This window comes from Chrysoperla carnea, chromosome 1 (genome assembly GCF_905475395.1).
Source record: "Chrysoperla carnea chromosome 1, inChrCarn1.1, whole genome shotgun sequence".
NCBI lineage: Eukaryota > Metazoa > Arthropoda > Insecta > Neuroptera > Chrysopidae > Chrysoperla > Chrysoperla carnea.
In genome coordinates, this window is record NC_058337.1 from 55,384,216 (window position 1) to 55,407,749 (window position 23,534).

At 28.5% G+C, this 23,534-nt stretch overlaps 1 protein-coding gene across 1 annotated transcript in view; it reads right to left on the reverse strand.

The window, feature by feature from the left end:
* LOC123290547 (division abnormally delayed protein) overlaps window positions 1-23,534 on the reverse strand; it is a 251,800-nt gene that overhangs the window by 25,540 nt on the left and 202,726 nt on the right. The window contains exon 3 of the mRNA XM_044870767.1: window positions 6,723-7,504. Coding sequence (XP_044726702.1) covers window positions 6,723-7,504 — 782 coding nt within the window. The remainder of the gene's footprint in view (window positions 1-6,722; window positions 7,505-23,534) is intronic.

Below are 23,534 nucleotides of genomic sequence, written 5' to 3' on the forward strand. Positions count from 1 at the left end.
AAATATTTATATTTACAATAGAATGGGATTAAATTTACAATATGAATTCATTGATACAAAATCACTGAAGTTAAATATACAAAATCATTACTTCTATGAAAAAGATTGATTTTAGTTTAAAGTCATGCATTTTATTGATGGAAAATAAAATTGTTCTTAGTTGGAATATATAATCGTGTAAATAAAGCGAATATACAAATTAAAATAACATTTCGTTAGGTTTGCTTTAAATATAGTATGTCTAACCTGTTATGTCTAACCAATTTGGGGTTGAGCCAACCACATGAAGATTGTTTGTTTGAATCGACAGAGGATATATAGGATATTTTTGTACATATAACATAACCATCGATAGCGCAGTTGGTACAGCAGTGGATCTAAATCTTTGTTTTAAAAATAAACATAATGAGCCTGCGCATGTGGTTGTGACAATCACACCAGTATTTTGTTATAATATCTATAAATGGTAGAACCAATCAAAAAAATATTGTTTAAAACTATGTTGTATTTCAGGACAACAATATTTGAAATCTTTCATACAAACAATTTAAGTGTTTGTGTCAACTTCACCACTCAACCCTGTACGGTAGTTGTATCACATTCATGGCACCATTCGCCATATTTGATCTCGCAATGAGGTTGAGACGACCTCATATCGGTTGATATTAATAATTTTTTTTCAGTGTATAATCTCATTTATTTGTTTTAGACATATGTCGTCCACTAAAAATATAAACAATTTAAATCGGGATGGCTGCACACTATGCCGTATAAAAAAGGGATTTTAAATAATCAACTACATTTATAGGTCATTTATAGGTCTTATTATTTTACAGTTTTAAACACCACCACGCGAATGAAGATGCAAAGAATTTATTATCTATTTAATACAACCTAATTGCATGATAGATATATATTAGATGAGAATATATTTCTCTGTAGACATACAACACAGAAAAAACAAAGATAAAAAACACAGTATCTGCAAGCAGTATAATACAATATATACATAAGTGGTGAAAAGGTCATTTAAAATAAAATGTGTTTTTGTTTTGAGAAAAGAGAACAAAACTGAATAAAAAGAAAATACATACAAGGAAAATAAAAAAAACACTGAACAGAATGTTCTTCGTTGTTTTGAAGTTGAAATATCTAACAAGCACACAGAACACAACAAGTAGGGACAAACCTGAGCTACTGTAAGAAGAAAGCCCTTAAACTTCTCTCAACAAGAGACAATAAGACACAACGGAACAATAGACATGGAGATAGAAGACCAACACATATACAAACCATACATATGACGACGACATACTTTTCAAATTTTGTGTGTGTATAAAAAAACCATCTTTCATAACACTCAAAATACAATACAACAACATTATAAAAACATGTGTAAAGTGTGAGAATATGCCATTCACTTGCAAGGGATAATAGGATCGTTTTAGGGATGGAACCCTATTATTTCATACATCTACTGCTCCTCTCTAATTTTTGCATCCAGCGATAAGTTTCAGAAAATTGTGCGAACTTGTTATTCAGAAGAATGTAGAAAAAAATTATAGAAAGAATTGAAAATGGAGTGATATGTTTCACTATTTGACAGTTGCAAACTTCCTGTCATTTTTTCGACGTCTGCTATCAATAAATTTCTTTTAACATACAAAGATAGACAAAAAAATCGTTGAAAAACATGGAATTAAAAAAATTCAATTTCCATTAACTCCACACTCGGCTTTTATCAATCATAAAAAAGGTAGGCAAAAAGAATCATGGAAATTCCACTTCAGTATACGCTCAAGGTCTATAATAATATGTTGTCATCAGAACTTAAGATGTGTGCAAAATTTCGATGTCGAATATATAGTTGGAAAAATCACAGCGTACACCTTAGAAGTGTAAAGTATGGAATTTGTGTAATGTTCAATAAGTAATAGATATACTCTGTTGAGTTTCTACAAGCTCGATTGAGTTTGAATTCAAAAATACTTTATTTTTGAGATAGTTTAAGAATTTTAGACACTAGCCAATAGCCATTTTAGAAAATAGAAAAACAATAAACAATAGGTATAATAATTTTATTTAAATTTGGAAAAAAGCTTCCATAGTTACAGCTTAAATTCAATATCTTTTGAAATATACGTGGAAATATATTTCAAAATACGAAGAAATTCTCATTAAAAAGACAATTTTTCTTTTTCAATATAGCCTAATGTCAAATAAGATTTGATCTCTTATAATTATAGAAGCCTAATCCACACGGTAAGAAATACATGTCGTTTATTACAATGCTGATATGGTATAAGGACAGATAATCAAAAAGTAAGTAGCTGATAATACTCAATAAAATATTGCCGTAAGATCCATAACTTTGCCGTTATTTAGAATACTGTATTGTAAATAAATCCTTAGATATGGATCTTACGACAATATACCATACCAGCATTGTAATAAACGCCATGCATTTCTTACCATGACACTTAAAGAGACCAAAAAAACGCATCTGATCCATTATTTCTCGTAGCTATAAATCTACACTGAAATGAAAACATTAACCAAACTCAATTGTTTCCTATAGTTTCTGAGCGTCTACCCAGTAAAATGGAAACATAAGTTTTTGAATTTTATTTATTCTTGGATAATTTTCACCGGACTCAGACCTCAAAAAAAGTGGTGGGCAAGGCACAGCCACCCGAAAATCGATGGAATGTGAGCCGGAGTATGGACATGATCAATATTTTTTACTGAAACACTCATTTCACTACCTCGATACCGATATGCAAGCCCTTGATACCGATATTTAGTTCGGGTAGTACATATTTGATCCAAATCATTGAAAACGGAAACTAATAGGGGTATGTAAATTGATTTCCGAAAGTAGTCTTCTACCGATTGGCTATGATTTTCTTCGATTTTTGAAATGATTTTAAACAAAATAAATATTCTCCCAACAATTATCAGATGGGAGATGGGAGTTTAGTATAAAATTAGGAACAATGGACTAACTATTTGAAGCGATTAATTTGTTGTTTAAATTTTATTAAATTATTAGTATATTTAGCTGATGGTCATGCCCATCATGCCCATATGGGTGGATTCTCCACTGTAAAAGGTTCTTGTCTATATATCTTAAGACCTGTGGAAAATATAATATAATAGATAAATACATTTTTGTAAAGCATAAGGAAGAAAGAAAACACTTTTAAAAACTTTTCAACCCCCTGGTGGTATCAATATGGATTGATGTATTGAAAACCGATAGCGAATAAACGAGAAAAAAAATTAAATCTTAATAAAAATAAAATAAATAAATATACCTGATTATTATTAAAAAAATACCCCACAAAATATACTAGAACGATTTCCGACAATATTTTTGCACTGAATTTACCTATTATTCGTTCCGCTCTAAAAGTACCTAATTATATGCAGTAGAAAGTAATTTGACCTTTTCATTCATAAATATTTTCAATACTTGTAATAAAAAATGTCTTAAATAAAAGTTTTTTAAAAATTTGATATTTAATTTTGTCACGCAATATTTGTAACTAAACTGACCTCTTGATATTTTCATGTAGATGATTTAAATTATTTTGTCGAACTCATGTAATATTTAATAACCATTGATAAAATTTTTAAGAAAGGTTCATTGTTTTACGAAAATAGGAAGTAATGTTTTTCTTAAAGAAGTTCGAAATCGATTTTTTTACATACTTTTTTAGTTTAATTCTTAAATAAATTACAACATATCTCACACTAAACAATATGCTAGAAAAAGAGAAAACTAAATAAAATTACCAATTTTTGTATGATTGGTAAAATTTTCAAACCTTTGGTTCAAACTAAAAGTAATGGTGTATTTAGACTAAAATGACTAATTTTGAATATATTTTATTTTTCGAAAACATTAATCAAAAGCAAATTTTGCTATCTTAGATTAATTTTTGCTTACACCACACGTAACTAACTACATAAATAAAGCTACATTTAAAGCATTTGAGATGATGAGAGTTACTTAGAACAAAAGTAACCTATTTTTTTTCGTTTCAGAGATTTGTAGGATGATATTCACTCTTTTAAGTGAAAATTTTTCTATGATTTCAAATTAAATTTTTAATCTATCTATGTATATAACAAGTTTTCATTGGATGGTAATTTTTTTCCTTTGAATAAAAATAAATAGATCGTCAGATTATCTATCGATAAGATAAGATAAGACTAAACATCTCTGTTTACGCGCGGATAAGCTTTGGCAAATTGGGAGTCAAAATCTTAATTTTACCCAAAATAGGAATAATGGAATCACTTCCGGTCATATTATTGACTGCCTATGCATAAAATAAATGAATGTAATGTGTATGTCGAAATATAAAATTGATTTGCATAATTATGTTATCTAGGGCTGAAAATCTATTATTGGTCTGAAGTCATTGACAGCAAAGGGTATTTCTAGCTATTTTGACTGTCTCTGTATTTGATACATAAGTATACATTAAATTAAGCTTTTTGAATGCTTTGTCTTACTTGATCTAAATCAAAGACAGTCGCCTTTATATTGAATCAAGTGAAATTCCATTTTCAGTTCATGAACAACTTAAAGAGAATAGATTTGGAAAATTTCTTCGATGTTGCATTTTTAATATAATAATAATAATAATAATGGAGTTTAAGCTCCGTTTCTATGACATACGCCTTATAACAGACACCCACATCATTATTTGTTAATCTTTATTTATTAAATTACATTGATATTTTAAAATTACATTTATGATGTGGGTGGAATCGGTTACTTCGTTCTGATCCAAGCGACGACAATGTGATCAATTCTACTGCCCCCATTAATTATAATTGTTCACACTGCCGCTACCTGGAATCGAACCCGCAACCAAAGTCTAAATAGTCAAACGGTATAAGGCGTTAGTCTTTGACGGTGGAATTGTCGTCGCTTGGATAAGAACGAAGTAACCGATTCCACCCACATCATAAAATTTAATTCTTTAAAATTAATCATTTTTATCAAACATTGAATTTTGAGGTTGATCGAATATGAAGCGTATATTTATAAATTTCAATAAACTATATCGAAATCGAAATTGAAGTAGGTATATTTAATTTAGAAACAAAATTATCACTTTGCTTTTCTAAATCCAAGACTGCGTAGATATTAGTTTAGAAAACTCTCTTACTCAAAATTTCAAAATTTAAATTTTCTTGAAAACCAGAACGTTAACATTTTCGTTTCAGTCCAGACGTTTCCTTATGAATAAAAATTTATTAGTTCTTTTCGTAATTGGACGAAATATTAAGACTGAATCAAAAATACCGACCGCAGTATTTTCAACAGGCTTTCATTTTGTATTAACAATAAAATTTTTGTAAAAATACACAATATCTTTTACACAATATGCTTCGTGCTATTATTAACAAGTGAGCCAACCATGCTATCTATAGCGCATACACAATAATCTTTTATCTACTGTCAAAGTTTTGATAAACAATTGAATGACAATGATTAATTATTATTTAAAAAAGTGTCAACACCATCATGAGAAATGTATTTTTACCTCCTTATAAACACAAAAAGTGTTTAAAAGGTATCTTCTATCTGGTGGATATAATAATGGGAAAGGTTAATACCTGCGAGTGTTTGTCGTTCTATATTTGAATATTTTAAAGTTATCTCACCTTTTTTACGGCGTAGAGGTTTTATACCTTTAAAGGATACCGTAGCGGTAGAAAATGTATTGAATGTGAATAAAGTCATAGTTTTATACATATATTTTTGAGTACTTTCTTGTCTAGTTCAATAAGATACTGTCAAAATTTATGTATATAGAAGTATTTTTCGTACGACAATTGTTAACCAGTATTACAGTATTGTCAAAAAGCATGTTGGTTAAAATTTCTATGAATGTTACTTATTTTACTAGAAAAAAGAACTATGGTTTGCAACGGCCATAGATACATAATATTTAACAGAAATACCATATACATACCATTCACAATAAAACAGTACAGCACATTAAAATGTACAATAAAGTAGGTATCTTTTGCTTTTTCATTCAATGAAAAAATTAGTTGAGTTATTTAACTTTAGTTTACATTTTTTTACTCGTGGCGCTGACATCTTAGCGTTAAAATCAAAAAACGCAATAATTTTTTTTTCTAAATAAAAAATTCCTGTTAGGAAAATTTTTTGATGCTTCAATTTTGGCACACGAGATATGTACCAATCATACCAGGTCTGGTTCATATTAGTACGTATCTAAAAAATGGGTCTAGCAAGTGAGACTAATTATTAGAGTGATAAGTTTTAGCTCTCAGTTTCAGTTCCTTTTTACTACATAGCTCGGAATATCTAAATACAATTTCAATTGGTGTTTTAATCTCAAAACAAAATTGAGTTAAGTTGTCGCTGCTCTCAAATGGATGGAGTGAGTCTATTTTGTTCTTTTTTATTTGAAGAGCAGTTTAATGAAAATTGTTCTGGGTTGAGCTTCATTAAAATCTGTTTTGACTATTAACAGTTTTTCCTTCGAAATCCGTAGTAGTAGTAGTACCATAGTCGAAAAAACATGGTAATTTACGTTAAATCCAAGGTAAATTCAGTTATTTCCAGAAATATTGGTTTTAAATGAGGAATGAATGTTAGAAAATTGATAAGGTTTTTATGTTAACAGAAGGTAGTAAATAAATATAAAAATACAAAAAGATAAACCTACCTTTTTCTCTAAACTAGGACCATTTTCCATTGCATACATAATAGCATTTGATATTTTTCCATCTAAACTTCTAATTACTGTATCAACGTTTACACCAACATTATGTTGTTTGACAGCGATCACTAATCGTTCAATTGCTTCTACGTAATCATTCCATGGTGAATCTAATTCCGTGACATGTTGTGTTAAACATCCCCTCAATACATTTAAACAATACCCCGAACATGGTTTTGTATGTGAAATTAATCCACGACATTTTGGACAATAAGTCATCTTTAATAGTGCTTGGTGACATGAATTTTCTTCCCCATTTTCTGATTTCCCTGCATTACCCAAATTTTCTTCAATTAACAATGTATCCGTTGCATTTAATATTTCTACACCTACAGCGAATGCTTGTAAAAGAACACGTGTCGCTTCTAAACTTTTAAACGCTGATTGTGCGATTTGACGTGGAATATCTCCAAATGGTTGAAGTTCATTAATGGTTCGTTTTAAACACAGTTTATATTCAAAGGAGAAATCAGATTGGTGCGTGTTGATTGCATGATGGTAAACCAATGGGAATAGATCGGTAAAAAATTTATTTACTGATATTTTTATATCTAAATTACTTGTGGCAAATGTGACAGCATCTGTTTCTGAGATTTGTAAATATTTTTTGATATCTGAATATAATTGTTTAATTGGATCACGCGATAATATTGACATTCGTTTATACACTTGTGAAAATAAGTGTAAAGTTTGATTTTCTGACTGTGATGTTAGCTCCATTATATGATCTGAAACAAAAATGAAGAATGTTGTCTTAGATATAACTTGTGAAAAATAAATCAAAATAATTTAATTCTAGGTTATATTGGAAAAAACTGGGATCAACTTTCAAAATGGTATTAACATTATTGATATTTCTGAGTTTCTCATTATTAACCCGATAATTTAATAGTCAAAAAAGTGATTAACCTCGGAATCTAACAAAATAAGTTAAATTTTTGTACAAACCCTTATTTTGATAGTACAAATGTCAAAAGTCACATATGGCTACGTGTGCGCGTCCTTAGATATTCAAGAACAAAGGTCGCAAAAATTAGTTTATTGAGAATATTCTCTCTTTGCTTTCAATTATTGTATTTACATTTATTATAAAAATTGTAAAGGATAAAATCATCTACAAATTTTGCTTGAAACGTTTTTTTGTACGTTTGAATTAAAAAATAACTTTATATTGGTTTTGTATTCTCAGTTAAATTACTTTTACATACATTGTTATTGCTAAATTACTTATAACTGATAATAAATATATGAAAAAAATTTTTACAAAATAATAGAACCGATATGTGATATTAAAAATGCACTAAAAATAGAAAGTAACTTTAAAGTAAAACTAGCAACAACTAAACAAATTTTACTTGAATAATTTCAACTTTAAAAACAAAGACTACCACGTTATACCCCCCATTTCTCTTGCCATCAGTAATCCCTATTTTTGTTCTCAATTTCATGTGTTCTTACGTTTGGGGGCGGAATTTTTTTTAAATTGTTTAATTAGTTTTTGATTCTATCCATAAAAAATAATAATACAAAAACTCAACTCAACTTGGATAATATCTTGAACTTTTTATTTACTTGAATTTGGCTAGATTTAGGATTCCTAACTTTTTGGATGAGACAATTACCATCCAGAATTTGCCCTAGAATATTTTAGGAGCTACCGCAAAGATAACAGACAACAACAGATCATATTGATGACCACTTTGATTATTTCATCATTAAACTTTCAATTTCATTTGCTGTGTGTTTTTTGTTCAAACTAGGCCAACCACCTTTTGACGTCATGACTTCAATTCTGGATGTTCAGTTTCATTTATGTTGCTCTTAAAATGGCTCAAGGAATAATGATTGATGATGATCAGCTCTCTATTAAATAATGCAAAAGGTAATATGGTCTAAGAGTGGGTATCTCACGCGGAAAGTCGGAGAAAAAATAGATAGCAAATTTTTTCTTGGTACGCGATCGAGCCGGAACGCAAACGATAATTTTATAACGAAATTGATAAATTCTGAACCTTTCTTTTAGAAGTCGGTTATATCGAGAAAATAAAAATACATATATTTCAATGTATTTGTAAATGTAGCTTGTGCTGTTTCACTCCTTTCGTCTTATTGATAACATGACTTCGTATCACATTCATAATATAACGGTTTTTATTTTATCACAAGGAATGTTGTTAACAAAATTTGTTGACCGGAATGACCTTTTTTGAAAGAAAAAATTAAAAAGTGTCAAGTTAAACCAAAATAAATAAAGTGATTTTTATTAAGAGATTATCAACCAATAAAAATCAATATCACATTGATTAAAAACAAAAAATAAATAAAAACAACAAAAATATAAACGCAATAAAGTAGAACGTCCACGGTACTCGCTTTGGATATTATGATACTAGACTTAATAATGTTCGATAAAGTTGTTTACAGTGTAACTTGAAACATAAATATTGAATGTAGTACAGCTAAAAGTATTAGTTCGAAATTTCTTCTTTTTTTTTTTTTAAATATTTATTCATGTATTATTCACTTGTCAAAACCCAACAAAATTCAACTAATTCAATACAATGAAATTCGACCTAACGATCCGATTAATTTTAAACAGTAACATTATACTTTTGTTGAGCGTACTACCTTAAAAAACTATTAACCAATAAAAACCATGTGATTAAAAAAATGCAATTGTAGCAACAAAAAACATAAACGCATTAAAAAAAGTTCTTTTTTAATATAAATTAATTGTATTCGTACATACTACATGCTCTGAATAAGTACAAAAATATAAATAAGTGCATTGCACTTTGCTTGAATTATTGGCAAATTGTGTACAATGTGGTTTACAAAAAATTCATCATGGAATACTAATAAATAAGTTTGTTAAAAGGCTGCAATTTTTAAAATCAGTCGACACGAATAAATTCGCTTGTTTATTTTTTCACCTTTTGGATTTTAAGATACATATTCAGGCTGAATGTGATTCGCCAAAAAAACATTTCAAAAATGAATAAAAGGACAATTTGAGGGTATGATAATTGGAATCTATCTTTTGAAATGAATATTTATAAATCAAATGCGAAACAAAAAAGTTATCGTGAAAATTTGTCTAGAATCTGTCAAGTTTATCATACATATTTTGAAATGAATATTACTGAAAAATTTGTCATCAACTATTCATTTAATTGGAAATATAACATTATACGAAGAGTTACTATATTCAAAGGTCTAAGACGAATCCTCGAATCTATTTTGAGCAATCTCTTTTTTACGATAAAATGATTTCTATTTCGATCTCGATCGATCATTCTATTTTTTTAAATTTTACTCCATGAAAATTATTTTTTACTTTTTAGTTCACCTAGTTACAAAAACCTATTTTTTAGTTTTTTTAAACTATTATTTATTATCTACTTTTTATTAACTTAAGTTAAGTTATTAACTTAAGTTAATGTAATGGGGCCGATTTTGAAAATCTCCAGTTTTACGTATTTCCGCGATTTCAAAGACGAAATATCCAAATCAAACCTTTTCACACTGTCTGTATTTTGACATCACCTTGTCTGTATGTGTGTACGTATGTGCGTATGTTCGTTCTGATCAGGATAATCGGAGAAATTTACTAAATTATTGTATTAACATCGGTCTTTGATAAGTGTGCAAAGTTTCAATCCGACGTTTTGAAGTGGATGAAAAACACGTTCAAAGATTCCGATACATAGATATATAGATAAATACCAAGCTACTAAAAGCCTGTTAAAAACATATTTGCTTGAGATACATTTTTTTAACTCAATAAAATTTGGTGATATCTTTGGCATTGTTTTTGAACATGTCTCCAGGAATTAAACCATATAAGCAATTTCTTTTTTGGAACCTCAATAATTTTGTAAAAGTCCTCAAATATATTTAAAATCAAATTTATATTAGAATTAAAACAGATAAATCTTGCAATAACAATAAGGTCCAATGGACCTATGTAGACCTTAACATATCAATGTAATACCATTTTTATATATTTATTGTACTGTTGTGTGTGTCTTTATTTACAATTCGTATTAAATTGTTTTTAATAATACATTCAATTGTTTCAATTTTTATTGTCTGTGTTTTTAAATTCTTATTATTAAGACATTTTTTTTAATCAAACGATTGACTGCGACTTGAGGCTTTCAACAACTAGCTGTTGTAAGTCAGGGTCACATTCGTGTCACCCCAAAAATATGACTTTGGAGAAAATTAATTTAATATCAGAAGTTCAAATGTCACTCATAAAAATTTTTAAAGACGAAGAAGAAGATGAAAACTATAACAATTTCGAAGATCAAACAACAGAAAATATTTCTGATGATACAGAAAGAACATAATAAAAAATATTAGATTGATTTCAGTCTTAGATAGTTTCCACCAAAAAGAAAAATTTCAGCTACGTTTCGACCCAAAAACAGTCGTTATTGTATAATTTGGTGGTGAAAATGAGTGAACGAGTGAAATCGGATAATGATTCATGAAAATTCTATGCGACACATAGACATAAAAACTAAAATATGTGTATTTTTAACAACAAATAATTTTTATTTGCAACGTATTTTCGTAAATCCTATAAATTCGCTATACAATATCGACTCAGAGTCAGCTGAAGATATTAAAATAATTACCACTGTTAATTGTTATTTTTTCACTTTCTATGATACTTTATTGTAAATAAATATTTAATGAGTTTATGATATAAACGCGGTATAGAACGCACAGATCTAACTGGATGCACGCTATCTATGTATGTATCTTAGGTTTTTGACACTCTAGTTTCTAAAATATACGATTACAATTTTTATGTAAATCACGCGAGTTAACTGTGATTTATGGTCACAGTTTCCATAAAATGTTCTGTTTTTATTATATTAATATGTGTGGTCTTTATTTAAAAAATCTTCAAGACTCATAAAAATGTACAGATGGAATTCGAAAACAATACTCTATCATCATCTTAAAAGTTCATTAACATTTTTTTTCAATATATTTTTTGTTTTAATTCATTTATTGAAAGTGATGTATTGAATTCATTATTAAAGTTGACAATTGTGAATTATTGAAAAATCATTTACAATTAAATTGAAAGGACAATTAACTTCAATAAATTCTGTATCTAAAAAAAATTTTCGAAAGTTGATTTTAAATAAAACATGTTGGTGGACATCATATTACCTCCATATTCAATGCTTAAATTATTAATTGGTTTTACCTCAATAAAAGTAAAATAAAGCCAAGTACCCCGAAGATTTTTTTTTAAACCTCAGAAATGCAATACTTATGAGTTCGGTGTGATACAATGGTCGGGGTTCGGTGGAAATTCTGGTTTCCCTGGGGTTAAGGGTTACTAAAGGATTTACAGAATAAATTCATAGATTTTAAAAGAAATTTTATCGGAATTTAACAAGTTTTATTTTATGCAAAAAAGAGTTTTCAAAAAAATTTTCAGTTTTATAAATCTAAAAGTAAAAATTTTTTCTTTTGAATTTAAATAAGTACGCAGTTTTGATGCCATAGTTACATAATACTATATCATTTTTTAAAGGCATATTATAATGCAATACATATTACATAAATGATACAACTTTCGCCCTTCTCTGAGTAGAACAGAGCAAAGATATATCATTTGTATACTGTGTTTTAACAGCTATGGTCATAGACGCATACGTATTGTTTTAAGCTTTATTTTATATCCATTCTATCCACTTCCCAGATGAAGTTAAGGTAATGGGGCCGATTTTGAAAATCTCCAGTTTTACATATTTCCGGGGTTTCGAGGCCACGAATAAAACGAATCAAACCTTTGCAATGTGATGTCTGTATGTGTGTACGTTTGTGCGTATGTGCGTTTCTCGGATTCTTTCGCCACGATTATCTCGCGAACCCGTTCTGGCATTGACTGGGCTTATTCGACGCGTAATCGCGTATTTAAAAACTGAAAGAGAACTAATTTCAGCAGAATTAGTTGAGCCGTTTTTTAATGGTAATAAAAAAATTGGTAAAAACTGAATAAACAGAATCTGAAAAGTGGACAAAGGATATCATTTATCTATGGAGATAATGATCGTTCCATTATAAGCTGCAGTACATGTTTGAAGAATATTCTATGTTTTTTCTCCCTTTTGGAAGTTAGTCGTGTGGACTATGGGGGTCGCACTCACACAAAATCAGTACCACACCGACTATGTACTGCCAATTTGTTTATATTTTATAGTTAAAAATGATATATTTTTTAAACTGAAATCCATATTTAATTACTTCATTATTGTGATTTTTGTGACTAAATTTTTCAAAAAAACCGAGTGTATTCTATGGTGAATATTATGAATGCTATGAATTGTATTTTAAGTCAAAGTTGTACAAACGTATTTCTTGCATGCATTCAACATCTACAAAAGTGCTTTTTTAGACGCTCTTGTCTTCACTTTGACAGACAAAAGATGTTCTTCAAAAAAAAAAAAAAAAAGATAAAGAAATGATGGCGAATTTTATAAATGTGTGTGTAATCTTACAGTGAAATTTTTATTATTGAAGGCACTTTCACTAATTTAATAATGAAACTCATAAGACTGTATAAAAATGTTAAGATATTGGGGTAAATAATATTTACCACAATTCCTTAAAGATTAAATAACACCCAAAGTTAGTAGAAAAAAAAACGTGGAGATAAAAATGGGAAATTTAATTTATATATAAATAAGTGAAAATAAACAATTGATTGAGTTAATTATTGAAATATCCTGTATGGACAGTATTTATCATCAGTGTTTATTTTTAATAAATTAGAAAAGTTTATACAACCAAGTCATTTATGGTGGTTTTTTGGCCGCCATTTATTATTGTTTCCGAAATTTTTTCGAAATATTAAAAACACTCTTTCGTTTTAATTCTTTCTTTCGTTCCAAAATCTTTAACTAGACTTACTAGTTGAATCCACATACAAATTTTCAACTCTCTATTTTTTATAGTTTTTGAGAAATTGGATAAAAAATTTTGCCCTAATTTGCGCTCTCACGGGAAAACCATTACTTTTAAAAAAAATTGAGTCAAACAAAAGTTGCTTATTTTTGCGTAGAGACCATTTTTACACTTTAACTTTTGTTCTACCTTTTGGGGTTTACAAGATGAGTTGGGCCAAGGCCCAATTGACGTATGCTGCTCATTTACGAACTTAAACTGACTTTTTACGACCTAATAACCGCACGCTATAAAAATTAATCTCTTTTTATTTTTTAGTTATCGTGATGACGGACAGACAAATGGACTAATAAGTTGATTTTATAAGCACCTTTACCAAAATTTGGTTCGTCTCATCAATATTTCTAAGCAATACAAACTTGGGACTAAACATAGTATACCTTAACAGATATTTCATATATACAGGGTATAAAAATCAAATGTATTTAAATTAATTTAAATAAAATGTTTTTCATTTTATTTTCATATAATTTCTTCTTTCATTTATGTGTTCATGGTTTTTCAGGAATCCGTAGAAATTTAAATTTTCGTTAGAATTGATTTTATTTATTTTTCTGAAACTTTTAAAAAACAAATCTTGAAACATACCACGCACGTTTCAACTAACAAGGGCTAAACAGTATAAAAGTAAGTAATTTTTATTTATCAATGAAAAGCGCTGCACGCTTGTTATCATTAATTTTACGATTTTAATATTTTTTTTACTTATTATTTTTAAGCATTTAGATTTGTTTACTAAAATTTTTTTAGAATAGCAGACGTTATGTATATGTAAATCTGATGGAAGCGATGGAAGAAAATGGCAATGTAATTTTACAGTGCTATTCGTTGTGTGCGTAGTCATGGTATGGACAATAAAATCGATGCCAGAGCTTCCAGTGAAAAATTTTGGGGATAAAGGACGCTGTTATGAATAATTTGCTGTTCTTTACATGTTAATGTTATAGAAAATGTCAAATTAAAATTATTGAAAAATACTAATTAATTAAACTTAATGCATTAAAAATTGTGAAAATAAGAAATCAAATTGCACAAATATTATTTTTCAAATGTAAATTATCATAATTATTTATTTAAATTTGTGAGACAATAATATTAAATTTTCAATGTAAGTCATAACTGAAATCCATACAATTATATATGCATCCATACAATTCTATAATTAAAGTAGTGTATCGTTGGCATGGAAACGAAACTCGCGCACGATGCGAATATTATTTTTGTATCATAATAATGAGTTTTCTTTCGATTTTCACATGTTCTGCAATTTTCAAGAATCTATCTAAATCAAGACGTGGTGTCTTTAAGTTTTTTTTTTATGTTTTCTTAAATAATTTCTAGTTGCTTCCTAATCAATCTCTACATTTTTGCGGTTTTTAGTAGTCTTTCGAACCAATGTCCTTAAATTTAGCCAAAAACTATTACTAATTGATTTAAAATGTAAATCTGTAGATACTATGGATGACGTACTTTCTGTAATTCAATATTTTAAATAATCACAAAAATTATGTGTGTGTTAAGTATTTAAACACTTAACTCTGTTGGTTCTTATTTTCACTTGTATTGTTTTAAAATATATACAAAAACAACTCAATTCAATAAATACACTTTTATTCGTGAGAAAGCCCTCGGTGCTTAAATTGTATTGACTTTACTCTGTACAATACAACAAAACAATGTTTTTGGGTAAATAAATGATAATGGAAGGTAAGGAGGCGAAGAAGAAGGAATTATTTTATCCCAATTTGTATATGTATGTGTATGTATGTGTGTAACAACCCATGATGATTCCATTTTAAACACCGTGGTTGTTCCTATAATACATAACAAACAAAAACATTTCCTTAAATGTACTTAATGAAATGTGTATTATAAATTACAATTCTCTTGTTTTTGAAAAAAAAAAACAATAAACAGTTCGTTTCTGACAATTGGTATGTGTTTTCAGGTTTATTAAACTTGTACTATTTTGATGAAATTTATTTTTTATTTTGTAAAGTTAGTTTAGTCAGCAAATCAAACAAAAAAATTTCATAACCTTTTTGTAAGCAAATTATATATCTCTAGATTAAAACTTTTTTCCCATTTGTATTAAGGTGTTTGTTTACCTACAGTATTGCAAAAAAGTTTTGGTTTATTGCACGGTACATACATATAAACCAAATACATGTTTTGTAAACAAATAATGTGTTATTTTTAGCTTAACAATATCACACAACTACAAAAATATGTAATATATTGTGTGAAAATAAATGATAGTCCCATCGATAAATAAGGAAAATCTTAATCCAATAATTGCGAGGGAGAAATTAGCTTAGAGAAATTCTGTAGATTCTACAACTTTAACTTGGGTCATTTTTCCTAAAAAGTTCTCGTTGAAGAAATATAATACAAAAGTTTTAAGCTTTTGAGCGAGTCATCTATGACAGACATTCAATTTGAACTATACCCTCAGGAACTAGATTTCGGATCTAGTCATATTCATAGCTTAACAAAATTAGAAGGGTACCTACTTTAAATTGTTCTTCATCAAGTATGTTTTTCTTTATTATAAAAATTTTATCTAAAACATTTTTATTGTTTCGAAAACTTCAATAATTTGGCAAAAATTTTACCTTACTCTTAGGATAATTTAAAAGTTCACACATATTCAAATTGTTTAATAGCTCCCAAAAAATCAAAAAAAACTTTGGTTGGAAAACATTTTTTCATAAGCCTGGCAGAAAATGAAACTTAGATATTTTAATCATAATTAGAAAAATTTGTGCTCTTCTATCTATTTTAGGAACCCTCGTTGAAGGATACCACTAATTGATCGGCTGATAACTATTTTGGTAATTCAAATATTTACGATTTTAAAGATGGATTAACTATCGTGTACGATACTTTATGCGTAAGCTAAAAGTAATTCATCCTGTATAATCTCATTTGAATACAATGTACCCAGTACGTTAATAAAAAATATAATGTAAATCAACCTTAAAATTCAATTAATGTCTATTTCAATAATCTCATTCCTATTTTAATTCGATTTCAAAAGCGAACGAACATATTATTAAAAACAAGTGAAAAAAAACAATTGACTGAGTTAATTGTAGAAATACCATGTATAGACAGTGTTGATGACGCAATCGTTTGTTTTTTGACGTCACGTAAATAAAGAAAGATATCCACTCAAATAGCCACACACACATAACTGATATTCCCATATTAATACATACTATAAAATTTGCACCTATTTTGCGCCCTTGTGGGTAAACAGTGATGTAAAATGGGTAAAATGTTCCAAACAAAAGTTTTTTAATTTGTTATAAGGAACATTTTCTACATTTAAACTTTTGTTCTATCTCTAATGGTTTACAAGATGAGTCCTACGGACCCAAGACCCAATTAACCCATGTTGCTCATTTACGAGCTTGACTTCACTTTTTACGTCCTGAACACGCTATAAAAATTTCAGCTTGATATCTCTTTTCGCTTTTGAGTTATCGTGTTGGCAGACAGACGGACAGACGGACAGACGGACGGACGATCAGACGGACAGACAACCGGAAATGGACTAATTAGGTGATTCTTTGAACACCTATACCAAAATTTGTTTTGTAGCATCAATATTTTTAAGCGTTACAAACTTTGGACTAAACTTAATATACTATGCATATTTCATATATACATGGTATAATAAGTCTTTCAACTTAAATAAATAATAACCTCAAAAAAAAAAAAAAAAAATCTTGATAAAAAGAAAAAATAAACTAATTTAAAAACAGAAATCCTCACACACAAATGATAAAATTGGATTAACTTGGAAAGAGAAAGAATTTAAATCTTAAATCTGTGGAACATTATTGAGTAGTTTATGGTTTTGAAGGTCATTGATGTTACATAAAAGTAATAACTTTTTTTTTGGTTTAGATTTCCACCAGTTTTTTTCTAAGTAATTATAAAGTAATAAATTTTATGTGTTTTAAGTTGTTAAAAAAGCTGTCTGGTCTAGTGTTTTCCCCTCCTCTACCAAAGTATCACATAGGTCGACCCGTAGCAGATAAAAAAGTATACTGTGGAGGTATAGGTGTAGGTATGTATCTATGCTTTGTAATTCTCTGATTTCTTATAGTGTACATTTAGTTTGTACTTTATATTTTTCACACGAAATGAAAATATCTGTAGTGTCCTAATTTTACTTCGAGTAGGTACAGTTTTAAAATAAGCAATGCAGTAGAAATAAATATCCACTTATTTTATAAAATACCTGATGTATACTGTAAATTTCTATTCTTTTAAAATCACTTAAGGTTCAAGAACTGACCAGTGTAATCTCTGACTAATATAACATTTAAATCAGATTTACTTTTCAAAACTAGCTTGACAGTTTTTAAACGATCGGGGAATAGGTAATATTAGCTATATTTTATCCCAGGAAAAATCTTCCTCCGCAGATCTTTCGGATTAAAATGATTAAGAATCATATTTAACAGTAAATGTATGAATTTCTTAATAGCAATTGAGGCGCTGGGTACATTACAAAATATAATCATAAGATAGATATCATTTAATTTCCAGTAACCTCCACCATTATATCTGTTAATGAAGTTTAAACTTTTAAGGTTGTACGAGTTCCAAGCCAAGTTTAGAACTGTGGTTGAAAAATTTGTAGTTTGTACCTTTTTTTCAACTGATGATGAATTTTGTTATAACTTCGTGAATGTAGACGAAAAATAAGAATAAAATTTTTCGATATCTGACTTGATTTGAAAGCCTAATAAAAAAACAAAATTTTCAATTTACTGCAAATATTGATATATAATATGTCTTATATTATATATCTTAAGTTATAACATATTTCACCATCAAAATTGGAAATATATAAATTTTTTTAATTTGTGTCCCCACTACCGGGCTCATACATCTTAATTAATCGAGCACAAAGGGTTTTGTTTTGCCCTCAATAATTTACTATGGTTTAAACTTTAATTTAAATAGTTTTTTTTTTTAATTTCCACCGACCAGTTTTGGAGAAATCTGTGAAATCATAGAATCCATCTACCATTTTCCCATAAGACCAATGTTGAATATGCCTACTTTTGAAGTCATTTATTTATTAAATGACCCACCCCCTAAAATTTCCAGAATTGATTTAGATTTAGTTCTACTTCTGCATATAAAAACAAATCAAAATTGTTTCTTCGGTCGTTTTTGTTTCTTTTTTGAAAGGTTTTTTAAAACTGTATTTAACTTTCAAATCCTGATGAAAAATAAAACAGTTTTGTTATAAAACTTATGTGCGATCTTTTCATTTTCATTTGCTTAAAACTATTTATATAGGATTAAAATGATCCACCCTGTATTATATAGCAAAGCCCATTTTAAATATTTTTGGTTGTTTTTTTTCCTAGCAGTAGGACAATTTTTATGAAGTATATGGTATCCGGAACACTTTCAGATATAGACTGTAGTTAAAAAAATGACTTTTATGTGGAAGATATCTACCTATAAGTAAGTATAAATGTACAAAACAGAAAGTACGTAATGTAATTTATAAAAAGATGTTATTTACTTGTAAATTTATTTACTTTAACTCTGGCTGTGGAATTGAACTAACTGTGTGAATTGCGTTCTAATGTTTGTTACTAAAAATATAAATTCTTATCTTAAATAGGTTAATTAATAGCTCCTTACTTCTTACTTCTAAATGTCTATCTGTCTTCCAGGCTATCTGAATAAATGTTGATAAATAAAATTACGAGAAAAAAACGTATTTTCTTTATGTTGTTTACCTAAATTGACTAAATACTAATTTCGCTGAACATGACTTTTTTCTAAGAAAATATGTTTTTGCGAAAAATATTGTGTTTTTTGTTTTGAAACAATAAACATTCATCTCATTTTTTTAGTTTCACATGATTACCAATACTAGAAAAAAATAATTATAGATTAAATCCAAAACATTTAGGGGAGAACTTAGAACGATAAGATAGAAATCCACCATTTTATGAACTCTGTGTTTGTCCAAACACACTGTTTACTTATATTTGAAAATATTTGAGAGCTCGATGGGAACATGTTTCTATTTACAAGGAATGTAGAAACTGACTGCTGCTCCAGTGACCCGCTCGTCCTTTCTCTCAAGATGGGAACTCTTGCATCATCAAGTTGCTAGGAGCAAAATTAAACTAACAGGTTTCAATCATTCCATCATTCTCTTTTTTACTTTACATTTGAGGTCATTGAGTACCTTCAACATTTCATCAATACAGTGGATAATTATAACAACAAGAGATGGAAGTAATATCAAGAGGATAATTATAAAATCTTATACAGCACGGTAAGAAATTTATTGCCGATATTATTATGTAAGTGTAGGCGTGAACGTAATACTGTATGGTTTCGACTGTATGGTTTCAAGAACAACAGTCAAAGCGCACGAGTCGATTTCAACATGGGCGTCAGGCCCAAACTGACTGGTGATGATTTACACAATACTTCTGACAAGCTTTTTAACACTGTAATTTCACTTATGCTAGTAATGCCATACCAGCAATATTTAATAAAATTAATACATTAAGAATAATAGAGTGACGAGCAGTTTGACGACAAACATAGTGTTTGCATCTATACTGAATAGGTTCGTAGTTCAACAATACATATTGATAAACGCGCCAAGAATTATAGAGGGAAAGCCAAGTAGCATTGCGACATCTGCAATGTAGTATGGGACTCAAGACCATACATTGTAAATAGCGTCATAGTTATGGATTTTACAGCAATATTAAAATAGAGTATTATTCGATTTTTTTCTATACCATACCAGCATTATAATAAACGCAATGCATTTTTTACCGTGTAGAATTTGTTATCACTTAAAAAGGCTTTTCAGTTTTTTTAACTTATAGAGACTCACTCAGTTTTCCAAGTAGCTAGATTAAAATAGTCAATTTAGCAGATAACCAAGATGTTGCGAAAAAATCTGAATGTTTTTAAACGAACGGGTTCTCGCCCATACTAATATTCAAAATGTTAAAATAAATCCAGGACTCACTTTGCCCGGTTCCACTGTATTTCACTTATATGATCAATAATACTGTCAATATATTGCCAATAATACGAAGTAACGAGTATTGCGGGAAAATGAGATTCATATAAATATTTAAAACATTTTTTCCATTGAATATCGGCATGTTTTTATTCAATTATCCTTTTTTATGGTAAAAATCCAATAATTATAAATAGTAAATTGATAAATAATAATATGATATCAGAGAGCTGACAGGTGTATTACAAAGATCACATCAGATCAGATTCAATCAGAGATCTATACAATATCTTTAGAAATGATTGACTACCTTAAAGGTATTTTAATAACTATGTGTATGCTATAGTTTTACTTACATGAGTATACATACAGAGTGTCAGTCAAAATTTAAACGAGTATAATCGTATCAAAAACAGTTCAATAATTTCATTATTTACATATTATATAAGTACTTATTACAGTTGATTGTGCTTGGCGAATATAACGGAAAGTAGGTTTCAGTAATAATAAAAACGAAATACACTTTTTCACTAAAAGAGCAAGTTGTAGTTTTCCTGTATCTCATACTAGTTAAAAATTCAAGTTCAATTTTCAGTGACCTTAAAAATCAAAGTCACATTCCAAATCAGAACTTATACAATTCCTTTTGTACAAAACATTTTTTTGTAGAACTATTATTTCCAAGTTTGGCGACTGTTTTCTACATTTTGTATCAATTTCAACTTGGATAAAATACTATACATAATTTTTTTAATTTTGGAAATTTTCAAAAGTGTTTACTATGAACTCTGAGCCACCCATTGCTGTTTTTCAAAAATAAAGTTGTAACTTGTACTCCGGAAATTTTTTTTAGTGGTATAAAATTGGCCTCATGTTCACGTGCACGTGAGCTTTGACGCAGGTAGAGCTCATTCTATCATTCTAAGGCGTGCTTGTTGTGTAAGGGTTGTAATATTGTGGTCAAAACTATGCGAAAACGATGCATATCTACAGTTAGTCTAGTGAGAATTTGACAACTGACGAATGATTTGTGCTTAATATATTTTTCAATACATGGTAAATTGAACTATTTTCTAGGGAAATATCTCAGGTCCCTTTTCTGGGGTTTGATGAGCTTTTCTGGCTTGCTGCTTCAAATACTGGTATGTGTAAGGGGCAATAGAGATTTCCATCTCATCAAAAATTGTATTTTACCAAACTGTAATATTTGTTAAAATACTGAAAATCTGTACTTCATATCTACTGGATCAGACCATATACTGTCCATTAAAATATAGATTGCGTTCGTCTTTGTGAAACCAATCTGTATATTATTCTCGGTAAACGAATGAATAAATAAATTTATGTATGGTACTTATACAGGATGATTTAAAAAAATCGTTTATTGGAAAACGAAATGGAAAATTATAAAACTTCTTATTCTTTTATTTTATAAATTAGAAGATTTTAAGGAACCAACATAATTATGGCGGCCATTTGTTTGGTTTTCAAAAACTATCGAATGTTTTTTCTAGAATTTCTTTCGTTTTTCGAGAATGTTTCACAAAACCATTAATTGAAGCTACCTGCAAGCTACCTACTCTCTATCTTATATAGTTTTGGAGAAAATGGACCCCAAAAGTTGTTTATTTTTTTATAAGGCACATTTTTTACATTTAAAATTTAGCTTTATATGTAATTGTTCACAATGAGTCCTACGGACCGCAAGCTCAATTAACCTATGCTGCTCATTTACGAACTCACTTTTTACGTCCTGAGCACGCTATAAAAATTTCAGCTTGGTATTTCTTTTTGTTTTTTATTTATCGGGAATACAGACGGACAACAAGAAATGGACTTATTAGGTGATTTTATGAACACTTCAAAATTTTGTTCCTAGCATCAATATTTTTAGACCTTACAAACTTGGGACTAAACTTAGAATACCTTGATATATATAACATATACACAGGGTATACAAATTATTATTTTGAGAATGGTTAAAAATTTTCTTGGAAAATTGTTACTTGAAAATACCTGAAATCAGGTGCCAAAAGTTAAGGTTAACGAGAAAAAATTGCAAACAATGGTTACTCTTTTTATGTTTTAAAGAACAATAATTTGTTACAAAAAATACGTAGTTTCATGCTAAAAAACTAGCCCCTGTTTGACAATGAAGACGTCCCCGAATAAAAATTTCTTTATTTTCATTCCTCCTAAAAATGAACCAATAATAACCACCTTCGCGTTTTTTATTTTAATTCTGTTTTGAAAATACAAGAGTGGACTCTTTTTAAAAATCTTCCTGTATATGAACATCTGATTGAAAATAATGTTATTTATAAAAATTATGTAATGATATGTGTATAGATTCGGTTTGTAAAATTATTACATACTTGTATTGAATTACAATCATTATAAAAGTTTTTATTGTAATAACTTTTTAAATATTATATTTTTATTGGTTAAGATCAATCGATTTGATAATCACTTCTGTATTTACTGTAGGCACTGTCTGAATCAATATGTATGTATGTAAGTATGTATATTGATGAGTACCTGATTATAATATTTATTAATTAATTCAAGTTTCTTTTATTTTATTCATGAATTATAATTATTATTTTGTGAATTAACAAATTGATTTCTTAATTTATAATGTGATTCATAATAATAAAAATAATTATTTTATCCTGTATGTCGAAATCTATATTGAGTTATAACAAGTGAAAACAAACAATTGACTGAGT